Source organism: Hyaena hyaena, unplaced genomic scaffold (genome assembly GCF_003009895.1).
Source record: "Hyaena hyaena isolate Hyena2069 unplaced genomic scaffold, ASM300989v1 scaffold_121, whole genome shotgun sequence".
NCBI classification, from domain to species: Eukaryota; Metazoa; Chordata; class Mammalia; order Carnivora; family Hyaenidae; genus Hyaena; species Hyaena hyaena.
Window position 1 is genome coordinate 365711 of NW_024080753.1, and position 15406 is coordinate 381116.

Genomic DNA, 15406 nt, shown 5'->3' on the forward strand with positions numbered 1-15406 from the left:
TGTGGAAAGCAAAGATTTCGAATCCCTGAGTGTTATCCCTAAGTATGTAGGTATTCTGCCTATATAAATGTTGGTAATTTTTGTGGGTATAAAATTCTATGTTGGAAGTTATTTTCTCTCAGAATTTTTAAATTCCACAGTTTTTGAAGGTCCCTGACTTTCCAGTGTCCGAGTTGCTATTGGGAAATCCAGTCCTCTTCTTTTCTGGTAAATTCCTTGCCATTTCTCCAGTTGCCTTCGATCTTCCAAATACATGTTGTAATTCTCTTCTGCTCTCGCCACTCCTTCCAGTAGCCTTGTGATTTGGGGCTTATAGCACTTTTTATTCCTGGTGTGAATAAATAGGAATCTCGTGTGGCCTGTCCACCATGTTTCATTAACGTCCAATGACATCTTTTTGTTTCCAAGTGTTTAAACCCATGCAATTCCCTTTGCATATATTTTGACACTATTTCTATAAGCAACCCTAGGAGTACTTAGTAACATTCCCATATGATAAGAACGAGGCTCCGGGAATGTGACTAGCTTCCTTAGGCTCAAAGAGCCAGCATGTGACAGATTCTAATTTAAAATCAGATTTTTCCCACTCTTCCTGAGGCATAAGGATCACATTCAGTGATGCCTTTGTGATGGTGGTTACTAATAATGAGTCAGACCATAGCTTCCCTGTATCTTGCTACAGTAAACTAACACCACTGAGTGATGTGAATTTTATTCCTTTGAACTATTCCCTGAGCCACAAAATACAGGCTTTCCTCTTCAGTCACTCCTGTTATTCCACAACAGAAATTGGAACACCTAAAATTGAATAATTGCTGGTGATCTGATTCATTCAAATAGTGGAGTGTATTAGAAGAGACAAGGAAAACTGAAATCACGGTGTTCGGGTCTGAAGGAAAATATACCTTAATATATAATGGTGCCATTTCAGAGTCCAACACACAATGAAATAACTCCTCTTTGAAGCTTTTACTCACATTCTCTCATAGGGAAAAAACAGCATTCTCTAATTTGAAAAAAAAATATAAGGGATTGCTTTCAAAAGTCCAATGTTTTGAAGACATTTCAGTCTTTTCAGCTAAGTGGTTACTCTCAAAAAAGGAAGGTGGCTCTCCGACCAGTATTTATGCATAAGCACCCATACCTAGTAATATATGGTTTGTTTATATGTCATTTTGACTTCCAGTGGTTGTAAGAGCATTGTCTAATGCTTTGTGTCCAATGATAGGTTCTCAAAGGGAGTTTTCAGGTAATACTTCCTGAAGGGTCTGTCGGTCTTTGTCAGACAAGAGTTTGCCCATTGCTTTTCCAAGCTGAATATCATGTTCTCTTTGTTCTTTATCACCTGATTAGCCCCATTCATAGCTTCATGTACTTTAACCCCAAGAAAGGGAGGAATTTTGGGGTCCAACAGTGGAAAGATGAAAGTAGGCAGGACATCCTCTGATCTGGACTCTCGGGCTTCTCATCTGTGAAATAAAATCATACATCTTCAAGCCCTCTCCCAACCCTTGAATGCTGTGTCTACACCGTTAATGAATCAACTCCACTTACGTATCTAAATCAGTCCCCCCTGCTTCAGTACATGTGTGACTGTGAGAGAATCCATTCTTTAATGTATTTAACATATATTTGTTGGACGTCATACTCAGAGCTGGGTATACAGTGGCAGATGAACAAACACGGCCCTTAGTCTCATTGGGTCTGCAGTGCAGGAAGAAAGGCGTACATATACAAACTCTCCAATAAATAATTGTGATATGTGCTGGGAAAAAATAACAACAGAGTGCTGTAAGAAAGAATAATAATTAAAAAAAAAAATCGTTTAGACAGGAAATGGGGAATGTTGCCAAGAATCCTTTGTTGAAGAAATGACAAAAGACCCAAAGGTTTCTTCCCTGGCTAGCCAAGTGGAGAGTAATAGAGACAGCATTCCGGGCATGTAGGAGAGTGTGTGTGGCAGACCCTGAGGAATTAAAGAGTTTGTGCGTTCAGGGAACTTGTAGAAGGCCATGTGGCTAGAGCATGGGGAACAAGGGTGTTGGCCTGAGATCAAGGCAGATACGGGCTCCCACCAAATCATACTAAGCCTGCCTGCCTTGCTGAACACTTTGTATCATGTCAGAAAGATGGGAAGAACCTACCGAAAGATGTTTACACGAGAGGGGGAGGGGATTCTAGCACGTTTGTAAACGGAGAAGAGGGCGGAGAAGAGGGTGTGTTTCACATATGATCTTGGGGTCTCCTCATTTTGCTTCTGAGGCCAGCTGTGTCTGCAGTGGGTATGTGAGGCCCCACGTCTCAGGGTATGTGGTATTGTTATTGATGCCTACGAGATGTAGGGAGTTCCGTTGCCTCCCCAGTCATCATCTTGAGCAACATTCTTCATGTGGGTACAGTTGCAGCTGGGTGTCCCACAGACCCCGAAGGACATAAGCCAAACGTTTAAAATAACCTCCTTGAAGCCGCTGAAGGTAAGACTGAGTAGACAAGAGGGCCCCATCCTTCTCACTTAGTGGGAGGAGCAGGATGAAAGTCATAGTGCCTCAGCCGCTCCACAAGGAACCCTCTCCAGCCTTCACCTTTCTCCCTTCTCATTTTTAAAAATTTTTAATGTTTATTTTATTTTTTGAGAGGGAGAGAGAGACAGAGCATGAGCCGGGGACAGAGGTGGGAGGAGGGCAGAGAGAGAGGGAGACACAGAATCCAAAGCAGGCTCCAGGCTCCGAGCTCTCAGCACAGAGCCTGATGTGGGGCTCACACCCACAAACCAGGAGATCATGACCTGAGCCCAAGTCGGACGCTTCACCGACTGAGCCCCCCAGACGCCCCTTTTCTAGTGTGCTGATGTGCTTGGTTATTCAAGAGCTCTATGCTGCATTTTGGCAGCCCATTTTTGAGGACTGTTAAGAGCCTACCAGCTCGCTCTGTTTCATGCCTCTTGTCTTGGACCAAGTGGAAGCAGAAAACGTCCCACACTGACATCGTCGCCTAGCCTCCCTCCAACTGCTCTGTAAGACATAGAATATGCTGGTGGCTGATGCCCCTCCTGTCTCCCTGAGGCCCCCGTGCCAGCCATCTTGTCTATCCCCCCGCTCTGCTGCCTTGAGCCTCACTGCAACAGCGTGGTCACCAGGGTGCCCCACTCCTCTCCAGGGTGCCACTTCTTCCCACCCCATCATGACACCCTGTCCTGTGGAGCCTTCTGTCGCAGGAGGCCGTGTGACTCCCATAGCAGTGCTCTCACAGCCACCCACCTCCTCTTCCTCTTTCACCAGACAAGAGCTGGTGTCAGATCCAGCCCTCTGGCCCCACTTTAAGTACCACCAGCCCCCCTCTCACACAGACCATGCTGCTTCCTCTATATCGGCCATTTTTCTGAAGCTCAGACTCTGTGATAGGAAGTCGCGTAAAACTGGGCAAAATTTCCAGCACTTCTACTACTTGGCAAGACATACAGAAGAACACAAACAGGCGGCCTCCAGAAAGAGCAAAGAAAGAAGCATTTCCTAGCTTGAGCTGAGTGGATGGTGACATGGAGGAAGCTGAGATATTCTGAAGCAGTGAAGACAAAGGGAGTAGGAAGAAAGCAGAGCTGGTACCTCAGTAGAAGATGTGGGAGAAGGTAGAAGAATCTACCGCAGTATCTTGTCCGTTCCAAATGCCTCATGCTAAAGTGTAGAAAAGAAGACTTACCCGGGGTTTGGGAGGAACCACTTTTCCAGGGGCTTCATGCTGGTGGCCGGGTAAAGGCAGGTTGTATCCTAACGAAAGCTCGCGCGTGTCTGGCAGGAGCAAACGCTAAGCATGGGCTGCGCTGCAAGGCCTGTAAGATGAGCCTCCACCACAAGTGCATGGACGGCCTAGCACCCCAGCGGTGCATGGGCAAGCTGGTAAGGGCTGGTGCCAGGGGTGAGCCCAGAACACCCTGCACGGGCAGACCCCCTCCTCGCAGCACCCGAGAGGCAGACACCAGGAAGGCGGCCCCAGAATCCGCAGGCTGCCAACCGGGCTTCCTTGTTGGCATAATGATCAAGCAGAAGAGGAGCTTTATCAACCTAAGAGACAAACGTTCCCCACGTGACGAGGGCTCGGGGTCCTTAGCAGAGTGACCAACTTGTCCCGGGTTGGAACTTTTTCAGTGTGAGCACTGGAAAGCCTACATTCTGTGACAGTCCATGCTTTAAAGATGAAAATCAGGCATTCCAGGAACCCCCTCAGCCCAGAAAACCTAGGGTGGCTGGTCACCTCTGTGCTTCATTGGTTGACCGCTCAGGGGATGTCAAGAAGGGGAGAGAGATTAGCCTTCAAAAAGGGAAAGAGTAATAAAAATCGACACACCACTTTAACAGACCTTGGCTGCCAAACCAAGGAAGGCCAGGTGGCCCTGGCCGATTCCAGGCTGGTCTGCCATCTTGGAAATGTAATGGGCTGGTCTGCCATCTTGGAAGCATGGGCTGCCACATGTTGATTAAAAGGAACCCAGAGCACTTTTGAAGGTATTGAAACTAGGATGGCCAAAGAGCTGTCGAAGGGACAAGAATGTCTACCCTAGCGATATTTAGGCTATGAGAGCTGTCTTCAAAAAAATTTAAGACCTGAGAATTCTGTCCTGCTCTGTGGCTCCAGGGGAAAGACTTAGTATCAGTAGCTGCCCAGTCTTAACAACCAGAGACAATGTCACCAAAGACCTGCTTCCAGGGTTACTGAGCACTCTGCCACCACCCCCCACCTCCCCATCCCTGGCAGTGTTCAAGAAAAAGGAAGATACCACCTGCCAGGAACATTGGAGAGGATTCTAGAAATCTAATAAGGTCTGGGCCACAAAGTTCCCTTCCAACACTGGGATAGAGTCAGCCAGGGTTCTTAGAGAGCTCATCTCCTTACTCTGATTGGCAGTATCCTCTTCTCTAAAACCCCTGCCTCACCTGCCCCCCCATGGAGTTCCTGTAAGCCAAAGCAGAGACCGTGAATGGGGGGGTCAGGAAAACATAACAGAGTCTAGAACACAAGGCAGATGGCTCTGGGCTGGACTTGTCATTTATACAAGGGCCTTTCGGCCTCCCTATCAGGTCTGCTTCCCCTTTTTCCAGCCCTTTGGTGATTTTAATAAACCTTAATAGTAAACCACGTTGAGATAATGCATGCCAGTCCATTTGTCTCCTGGGAGATGAGATTATGAGGAGCCTGGACGCAAGGGAGGCTGCTATGGTCTGCAGAAGGAGAGGTTCGGAAGGGAAGGGCAGGGCTTGCTGACTGCTACCTGTACCTCCCGCCCCCCACCCCCGGGGATAAATTATAAGACAAGCCAGCATCTTAAAGGGCGACACAGGGGTGCCCCCGGAGAAAGCAGCTGGTATTATTTTCAGAGCTCTTGTGTGGCACCCTCCGTCCCATCAGCGACATTAAGCCCTTCTCTTTCTCATTCTCTCTGCAGCCAAAAGGGTTTCGGCGTTACTACAGCTCCCCCTTGCTCATTCACGAGCAGTTCGGATGCATTAAGGAAGTTATGCCCATCGGTGAGTCGGGACACTGATGGGCTGAGCTGGGTTTTGAGCAGCACCGTCTGCGTTTGTGGCCGCCATTCTCAAAGGACCCTGGGTCCAGCGGGGGGTGGGGGACGGGGGTGTGCATCTGTCTGCTGGCTGATTGGGTTACAATTGTTCGCTTTGCTGGAAGGGAAATCTAAGGCGGAGCAAATTCTCCTCTCCCCCATGAAGCTTGGAAACACCCAAGTCCCAAAGGCTGCTGATACGCTGTCGCGCCCATCGGCAGCACGGGAGGGTGGAAAGAACATGGAGTGTAGCCTCTCACAGACCCGGCTCACAACCCAGCTTCCCCGCTAACCAACTAACTGTGTGTCTGGACAATTTACTCGACCTGTCAGCCCCCGTAAAGGGAAAACAGCAAAGGCTGCATTTCGTAATTGTTGTAAAAAACGATTGTAAATTATAGACCAATGTTTGGAAGGAACTCTGTGAATATCACTTATTCTTTAATGAGGACCAAGGAAATGTCTTATATTTATAGATATTTCTGGCTTGAATTTATTCTTTAACAATATCTTTCAGTTTACTTCCATTTCTCTCTCTCTCTGAGAATCCCTACGTCTATTTTTGCCTTTGGATGGGGGGCGGGTTTTAAACTAGAAACGTATAAGCCAGCAAGCTTTGAAAGAGAAATGCATGAGGCCCCGGTAATGCCAAACTCTTTCAACACTTGCCTCCTTATGGAAACGTTGGGTCTCGCCCAGAGCTTCACCCCTGCTGAGCAGAACCTCGCCCCAGAGGGAACAAAGCTGGTCCCTGGGAAGAACCTTGAAATTGGAGCCCTGGGGATAGATGACAAACAAGGAAAACCAATGAATCAGGAGGTATCTGGGAGCAGAGGGCTCTGGTTGTAAGTGATGGGACAGGGGAAGGACCTGGCCATTGAGCACATATTGGGGGGGGGAGTGGGGAGGGAGCATCTTCCGGGAAAGCCTGACCACACAGAGCTCCATTTTCCCAGGGACCAGTGGGTCTGCAGCACAAAGGCTTCTTCTCAAGTGCCGCTGACCCAGGAGACGTGATAAATGCTCGGCTGCATCCCTGATGGTGAGCCGAGGAAACGTGTCACTCAGATGACCTTTCTCTTCCGTTGCAGCCTGTGGCAATAAGGTGGACCCCGTGTACGAGACCCTCCGCTTCGGCACCTCCCTGGCCCAGAGGACGAAGAAGGGCAGCTCCGGCAGTGGCTCTGACTCGCCTCACAGAACCTCTGTAATTGTCCTCTAACCCCCTCTGTCCACCTGGAGCGCTCCGGGAGGGACGCTTCCGGCCCCACAGGGCAACGGGGTTCCCCCTCAATGCGTCAGGGGGGCAGGTCTGCTGGCAGTCGGGCAGCCTCCGAAGGGAAATCCTAAGTGCCTTGGGCCACTTGCCTTTCTGTTGCCAACACCCAGGGATCATTTCAGTCTCGTCCTCAAAGACCACGCTCTTGGCCTCCTTCTCCTTGGCTGTGCATGCACCCCCCCACCCCCCCTCCCACCACGAATAGATAACATGTCGGTCAACACACAGAAAGCTTTCACCCAAACAGCAGCAGGGACGGGAAGGTCCCAGCTTGGTCCAGTTCTCCTTCCAGCTACCTCCTAGCTCCCAAATCCAGCTCTTTCTCAGTCATTTCTCCCTAAGACGAGTTACTTCCATTGGCTTCACACAAGAGCTGCCCCTCCCCAGAGACACTTGACCTGTATCATAGTGGGGCCTGTTTCCATGGGACACTCACCCTCCCAGACACCTCTTCTACTTTTTACTTGGTCTCCAGTGACTGTTCCCATGCCCCCTCTGTAGCATGCCGCCAGCTACTGTCGCATCCCCTATCTGACTGCAGACTTCCAGGCACAGATGAGCCACCAGCTGGTCTGCCCAGCTGAGTCCTGTCAACATCAAATGATTAGAGCGGGTCGTGGGAAAAGGACGGGGCATACCCCAGAGAGGGGTTCTCAGGGGCTGAGCTGAAGCAGCTCCCTCAATGGGTGCAGGTTAATCCACAGGATAACCTACACTGTGGTCTGTGGGTAGATATGTAGGTCAGGTGGGTGAGTGGGTAGGATCGTAGGTCCTCTGACTGATGCCACATGGTTATCCTGGATGCTGCCTTTAAACTCCCTGAAAGCCTTGTCCTTCGTGCATCCCACTAAGTTCTAGGAGGGAAGAACCAAAACTTGTTTTACTCTTTGTCCTTGCTGGACATAAAATTTTGGTCCACGAGTTCTCCCTTTTACCCAGCAAACGTGAGTGAAACGCCTACAGTTCACTAGCGCTGCAGAGGACACAAAGGAAGGGGAAGACAGAAGTCACAGCGTGTTGCAGAAGACCAAAGCAGTGGAGAAGAAAGCAGATGGAATTATTTAGCATGTTTTAAGAAATACACGTTTATAGGTCTTGTACGATTTTTCTTAAGAATAAGACCACAGGTGTTAAGGGTGTTAGAATAACTAAGTCCCGTGAGCGCTGCAGGATTTCAGGGTACAGAGGGAATAGGTTTTAGTAGAAATTGCCATCAAGCAGTGCAGGTGTAAGTTGTGACATTTTAAGGTACTTGCACCTCATGATCTCTCTCAGGAGGCTATAAATCAAATCAGTCCCTATGATACTGTTAAATCATTTACTGAAAGAAGGGTAAAAGTGCTAAATGTGATGAAAACATACAGAGTACATGTGGATGGGATTTATCTTACATACAAATTGGTGACGGCTCTACATGGGTTGGTTAATAAGAGTATAAGTAAAGTTTCTAGCATAGGGCCTAGCGCTCAGTAAATGGCAGCTGCTTCTATTTTATTTTCATTAAGCTTCTGGCCCTTGAATTTGAGTTATTATGAAGTGAAACAGGGGTGCCATCCATTAGAAAGGCAGATATGTTGTCTGAGAAGGGCATTTCGCAGGCCATCCCTTAACGGGGCCCATGACGGAGCTCCGCAAGAGGCTGGACACCCCCCAGGGTTCTGCCCTCCTCTCCCGCTCAGCCCATCTCCTCTGACGCTCCTCCACTCACTCCTTAAGCCAGGGCTGTTCCGAGGGCTCTGCTTTGGCTTGGCCATTCTGTGCTACATGCTCTTCCAGGTTATCTCGTTCAACAATTGCATTCTTGCTCCACATTCCAGCCGCCATGTCTAGGCTGATGACTCCTGAGATACTTCCAGTCGTAACCTCCTGTCCAAGTACCAGATGGGTCCTACAGACATCTCCAAGCTAAACTGATGGTCCATTGGTGATTGGGTCCTCTCACTCAGAACTCAGACATGTGCCCTTTTTCTCTGTCCCCAGTGCTGGAGGTTTGAATCCCATCATCTCTCACCCAGATTATTTCAAAGAAATAGCTGTGTTCCCCTCTTCCTTTTGAGTCTACTCTTACCAATACCTCCAGATTTCTCTTCTTTTGAAAAATTCCTTGTGCAGTTTTCCTGATTGAAACACTGTATTGAGTTGCTTACGCCCAAACTCTAGCCTGGCAGATGAGGCCTGTCCCTGCCCTTCCCTTGAACGCACCAAGCTCTTTGACATCTTCGTACCTTAGGACATGCCGTTGCCCTAGTTGAAGTTCTTTAAGACCAACTTGGTTTTTACACAAATTATGAAGAGTTCTCAGACTCCCCAAAGCACAATGAATTACTCCCTCCATGGGTCTTCAAACATTCGTTTCTTACAGGACAGAGACAATTGAAACATAACTGTCTGCTTTTGCCTCTCTTTCCTAAACTAGATATCGTGCGACTGTACATCAGCGCTCTGTTCCCTATTCATCTCATTATACCAGGGGCTGGCGCCTAGGGGGCGGGGCGCTCAGGACATGCTTGAAGAATGAGGAAGAATTAAGAGGAATTCTTAAAGACTGACCTCAGAACGCTCAAAGATCTACACAACCTCCCCTTGCTCACATCCTAACACTATGCACACATTGCAGTTCTCTAGGTAGCCACATTCTCCCCAGGGAACTTTCCAGAGTTTTGAAAAAGTTGACTCTGACACTTTTTGCCAGCGTTCTTGTGTTTTTTATGGAGGAGAGGATTTGGGGATGTCCTTACTCCTTTATTCCCACTTACATCCCCTGAGTACTGTTGGGCTTTGCCCACATCGTGTTTCTACCTCTATGCAGACTACGTCTCTTCCAGGTCTGGGCTGGGTGCCCATAGTGACCAATCCGTCAACCACAGTGATTTGCAGTTTGCTTGGTGTTTTTCACTTTTGTGTTTCGTGTTCCTCTCTCCTTCCACTAGACTAAGCTGCTCAAACACAAGGACTCTTGATTCACTTCTTATTTCTGTTGTTCGACACCAGGGATTCTCAGACTTTGGCTGGTATCTGGATCACTGAAGAGCTTTGTAAAAATAGAAGGATCAAGGGCCTGTCCTGCTCAACACACCAGGGCCTCTGTGTGCCTTATTAGCCCTCCAGGGGAGTCTGATGCCCACCAGCGTCTGAGAACCACTGATCTATGTCTAGATCATGTCCTTAACCCCCCCACCATGTGGCATCTTCTTTCTTAGGAGGGTGAGGATACCGCTGGCTGTCAGCCTGTGGCCATCACCCCTTACAAATCAGGAGTTTTGTCCAAAAGAAAACTACAAGAGAGACCCCTGTCCACTTTACCTGCGTGCTGAATGGGCCTTTCTCAGGTCTCCGGGGAGAGCCACTATTTCATCAGTCCGCTTCCAGCACATGCGTCTCCCGTGCTTGGCTGATGGTGGCATGAGCGGAAAGGCAAATGGATAAACCAACCCAGGGAGGCAAGAGCAGACGGGGGCTCCTCAGGGGCGGCCCTGAGGTGGCCACACCGGCAGCACCCAGCTGCCCCTTGCCCCTGCGGTTCTGAGCTGTGCTGAACTCACGATGAAGAGACACACCCCACAGTGGGCAGGGAACACGCTCACCTCCATATTTTTTTATCCATGGGAGCAGTAACAAGATCATCAGACAACTTACGGACATCCAGTTTGCTTTGCTGCCTAAAATAGTTTTGTTTCTAGCAACATCTGGACCTTATAGCCTGGTTTTTAGGGCAAGAGATGTGGTTTTCTGAATGTCAGTAAGGTATCCATTCATCACAGTCCATTTAAACTTCCTGACACTGGCTCTAACAGTAAATATGTTCGGAATTGTGCTCTCCGCAGGCATTGTTCTCAAAACGCAGGGAGACAAAGACAAATCAAATTGTCCTTAAGTATCTGTCACTTCGCCCTTTCCCCAGAGTCCAACTTGCCTCAGTGAAGAAAACAGAAAACAATTGATTGGTACTTGAAAATGATTTTGCTTCCTTCCCGCGGGGTCAAATGGTAATAAACTTCAGCCTCTTGCCATTCTTGCAGTTTGCTTATGTCCTGAAGATAACATAGTCCCACAAAGCACAGCTCGGTCCCCCGCGTTTATTTTCTTCCAGAGCTGTCGAAGCGTCGGCTTTACATCGTGGGCGAGTCACTGCCTGGCCGTTTCGAAATCGTAATGTTTCTTTTCATGTGCTTTCCAATGTTCTAGAGTATAAAAGGCTTGATGGCCTGGGAAGGCCAAACAGAAACCAAATTCGAAAACTTTCCGGGAGCCAGTTGGCCAGTTTGTGAAAAATCTTCGGTTGCATCAGATTGCATTAACATAACAATAGCCACTTTTGTTCAGAAATGGTGAGCTTCAAAGGAGCAGGGTATCAGTGACCTAAGGGACCCTGTAACACTTGTGATTTTTTTCTTCTTTCTGACGTGCCATGAGAATAAGAATGGCTGGGGAAAACCTTAAAGCTAACTGGTGAGAAAAATCAGTCTAGAGGGTGGTGGTAAGTGCTCTAGAAGTGACTGGGTGGGCTGAGAAGGCAAACTTGTTCCTCTCTAGTAAGATACAAACAAATTGTTTTTAAAATGTGACTCTCCTCGGACGCCCCCTGAATTCATTCCTCTTTCAAAGAGGTGGGGGCCAGGCAGATGAAAGCCGGGGCAGTCGGCCCTCAGAAAGAGGCCAACGGAGGTGCTCTGGTAAATGTTTAACTGGCCTCTGGGACTGGTCTCCGATCTGCAGCGTTTGCCCATTTCTGTGGTGTAAACACTCCCACCAGGGCCTATCTCAGGCTCCCGATGGGACGGCCGTGAAGGCTCTCACCGGCCCACGGGAGCCTTTCTAGCTCATTGCCGGATGAAGCATGGTGCGTGAGCTGCAGAGATAACACCGGAGGTTCAAACCACAGCTCCAGCCCTTATTAGCTGGGGAACCTGGAGAAGAGTTCCTGATTTCTCCCTGAGCTCCAGGTCCCTACCTGAAAAGTAGGTCTAGCATAGATCACTGTGAAGAATAAATGGATGATAGACGTACAGTACGTAAAACAGCAAGTGATAAACGATCAGTAACCATTAGCCATGTAGAGGTGGTGTTGTTATTTCTGTAACCTAAGTAGAAGAATGCCTATAGTTTCTTTTATTTAAAAAACAAAGGCAGAGTATTACATAAACAATTTTGCAGCAAGGGAAACATCACTGAACTCGTACCTAGGTAATGCATGCCTCAAAACTGCATCTTCTTCTCTATAATTAAACAAATCTTCCTCAACTTATGAAGGGGTTACATACTGATGAACTCATCACAAGTTGAAAATATCCTAAGTCAGAAATGCATCTGCTACATCTAAGCTCCCCACCACCGTAGCTTACTTAGCCTGGCCTGACTTAAACGTGCTCAGAACACGTATGGTCCCCTACAGCTGGGCACACTCATCTGGCAAAGAGCTTATTTGATATTGAGGGTGATATCAAATAAGCTCTTTAATCAGTCACCTGATTTAGAAAGGGTGGCGATGTCATGTAATTGATTGGATACTGTACTGATAGTGGCAGACAGGATGGCCAGGGGTGGTGACAGAAGGGCTGTCAGCTCACCTGTAGTTCACCCTTGTGATGGGGGATGGGGAGGGGGTGGTGCTGACTGCTCTTCAGCATCACCAGAGAGGATCATCTCATGTAACTCCAGCCTGGGAAAAGATCCGAATTCAAAATTCAACCTAAAGTTTCTACTGAATGTGTCTTGCTTTCGCACCAGCGTAAAGTCAGAAATTCAGAGTCGAACCATCTTGGGGACCGTCTGGATTTAAAACTCACCTTCAGAAGAGCTCTAGTTTTAGTGAGAATTTGACAGGACAGGGTATGGGCAGGAATTCTGAGTTCTCTCTGTTGTCTCTTCCCGGGAAGAAGCCGGACTATGACCTGTGCACCTAGACATTCACGCAACGCCCACATGCCACCCCCTGAGCCCTGCAAACACCTGCAGGGAGCTACAGTGCCCACGAAACAACACATGCTAACTTTGTGTGTTGTTTGGCTAAAGCTAGCCAAATAGACCAGGCAGCAATGACTGGATTCTTTTTTTTTTTTTTTTAATTTTTTTTTATTTCTAGGAGAGATAGAGAGAGAGTGTGAGCAGGGGAGGGTCAGAGAGAGAAGGAGTCACAGACTGAAACAGGCTCCAGGCTCTGAGCTGGCAGTCAGCACAGAGCCCGACGTGGGGCTCGAACCCACAAACTACAAGATCATGACCTAAGCGAAAGTCGGACGCTTAACCGACTAAGCCACCCAGGCGCCCCATTGATTGGATTCTTAAGACAGCATCAGGCAAATTCTTCCTTACTTCTACTGATGTCAAAATCTCTGCCCAGTTGGCCCACTGAAATGATTGTGTTCACTATGCACTGTCCCCTCTTTTCTCTAAGACTTCCGATCTCGTGGAGGTTCCAGAAGAAGCTGACGGGCCAGGAGGCGGGTATGACTCACGGAAACGCAGCAACAGCGGTGAGTGAGGGGCCGGGGAGGAAGACGTTGCCCCCGCACGGGAGTGAATCACACTGTTTATCGAGGTCTACAGGCCAGGAATGGTGACTTCCAGGTCTCTCCTTTCTCTACTAGCTCTGGAATTCGATCTTAGCAAGTGTTCATGTTCTGGAGGGAAACTGGGCACAAGTGCTAGTGGACCTCTGTGATTTGACTACAACATTCCCTTGAGTTCTGTATCTTGGGTTCTCATCCTATGGACTTAGCCACATCGGGGTCCAAGAGTCCCTTCTGGACCTGTTAATGCGTCATTTCCCCCACTGACCTACATTAGATTAGCAACCTGTTCTGGAAAGGAGCTACTCCCTGACACAGCTGAAGTACCTCAAATCAGGGAGGTGGTGGTACCAGGCGAGTATGGACCTCCCATGTGACTCTAACCCCGGAAGAGAAAACTAGGATTCAAAACCTTACTGGTATGATCTAGCCAAACGTCCCATATTAATATTATTTAACTCTCTAATAGCCATGCCCCTTGTTAACAATAACTTCTAGAATTTTCCTCAAATGCTAACTACATATATCGCTTGCTAACATTAAGAAAGAACATTAAGCCAGAGTTTAAAGAAACAACCAGCCCCTACGGACGAATCTTGCCGAGCCTCTCTGATGTTAGCCACTACTTAATCTCCACTCATTTATGCAAAAGGTACTTATGAAGTGTTTGCTCTGCCCAGCAAAAGTACGTGAGTCACAAAGCTGCCCTCAGGGTGCCCATGACCTAGCAAAGTCGTGGGTTCTGATTGGCGTTGTTAATCTGGGCTGGGTGTGTTCTCCTGGCGGAAGTGACCCCTGCCAGCTCCAGTCTTCGGGAAGCATGGGGATTGGGTAGATTTTCCACTTGACGAGTTGCCTCTGCCTTTTCCGGGTTGGAAGCAGAAGGTCTGTGTTCAGTACCCCGTAGCTGCTTTAGCAGCAGCTGTCTTATAAGATATCTCTTCTACTTCCTTAGCTCTAGGAATTCGTTTAGCTGTCTTCTCCAGTTAGGATGGTGTATCTGTGATTCCCACAGGAGAATCCTCCATGACCCTCCTTCCTAAATAAGCATCAGTGTTCAGCAGGGTCCCCCTTGCCAAGCCCACCTGCATCTGCTGAAGCTCACTGCTAGGGCAAGGACACTTTAGCATCCTGTGGGGAAAACTGCACTTTCAGGCCAATGCAAACGGTCATTGAGCACGTAGTCGCACCATTAGAGAGACAAATCAGAGCATGCTGGCCGCCAGGGGAGCGTCACAGAAGGGCAGTGCTGCTGCAAGAGTCTGTCTAGCATGTAGACAGCAATTTGGTCGGCAACCCCAGGATTCTTCAGCATCTGAGCACAAACCCACCAGACACTGGTATTAACCTAGACCTTCACTTTCACACTTCTAGTCTGAGCAGCTGCTCTATCCTCTGAGCCTGACCTGCGTCCTTTGCTGACACATCTCACCAAATTGCTGATGGTCTGCTCATCACTAACTGCACCAGACGTACTTGGTCCTCGGCCCCTCCCTGCTCTGGGGGCTGACCACCGGACTTCACACAGCGGCCACGTGACCTCCCAGCAGTGCCCTTGCCTCTCTGCCTGATCTCCTCATCTCGGAAATGAAAATAATGATAATACAGAATCCCTAAGGTGTCGTGGTCATTAAATGAAATAACAAATGTAAATAACTATTCCATACATTGATGACTCTGAAACTTCGGGTCACTCTGCTGCCTCCAGGTGCTTATTGTCCACTGAACATGGCCATCGTGAACGTGGAATAGACATCATAAAGTTAACATGCCCAAACCGGACTCGTGATTCCCTCACCCACCCCAGCCACACCAACTGGCTCTTAGTTGTCTCTGCTCAGTAAGTAGGAACTCCATTCTGCTAGGTGATCAGGTCAAGACTTTTGGCGTCAGACTTGACTCTACCCTCTTAGCCAGTCTCATCGCCAGTCTGTCAGTAAATCTTATTTTCTGCTCTCCACATTTGTTCCCCACATGTAGCCACCACTTCCCTCCCTGCCTCAGGCATCCTGGCCAGCGTTAATGATGCTCTTGCTCAACCATTCACCATTCCTCAGTAGTTAA

General features: G+C 48.4%; 1 protein-coding gene across 2 annotated transcripts in view; it reads left to right on the forward strand.

The window, feature by feature from the left end:
• STAC (SH3 and cysteine rich domain) overlaps positions 1-15406 on the forward strand; it is a 145890-nt gene that overhangs the window by 93681 nt on the left and 36803 nt on the right. Inside the window, exons 3-6 of one of the 2 annotated variants that reach the window (XM_039237166.1) lie at positions 3793-3893; positions 5438-5519; positions 6646-6761; positions 13228-13306. In XM_039237166.1, coding sequence (XP_039093097.1) covers positions 3793-3893; positions 5438-5519; positions 6646-6761; positions 13228-13306 — 378 coding nt within the window. The remainder of the gene's footprint in view (positions 1-3792; positions 3894-5437; positions 5520-6645; positions 6762-13227; positions 13307-15406) is intronic. The other variant, XM_039237167.1, reaches the window with a different exon arrangement.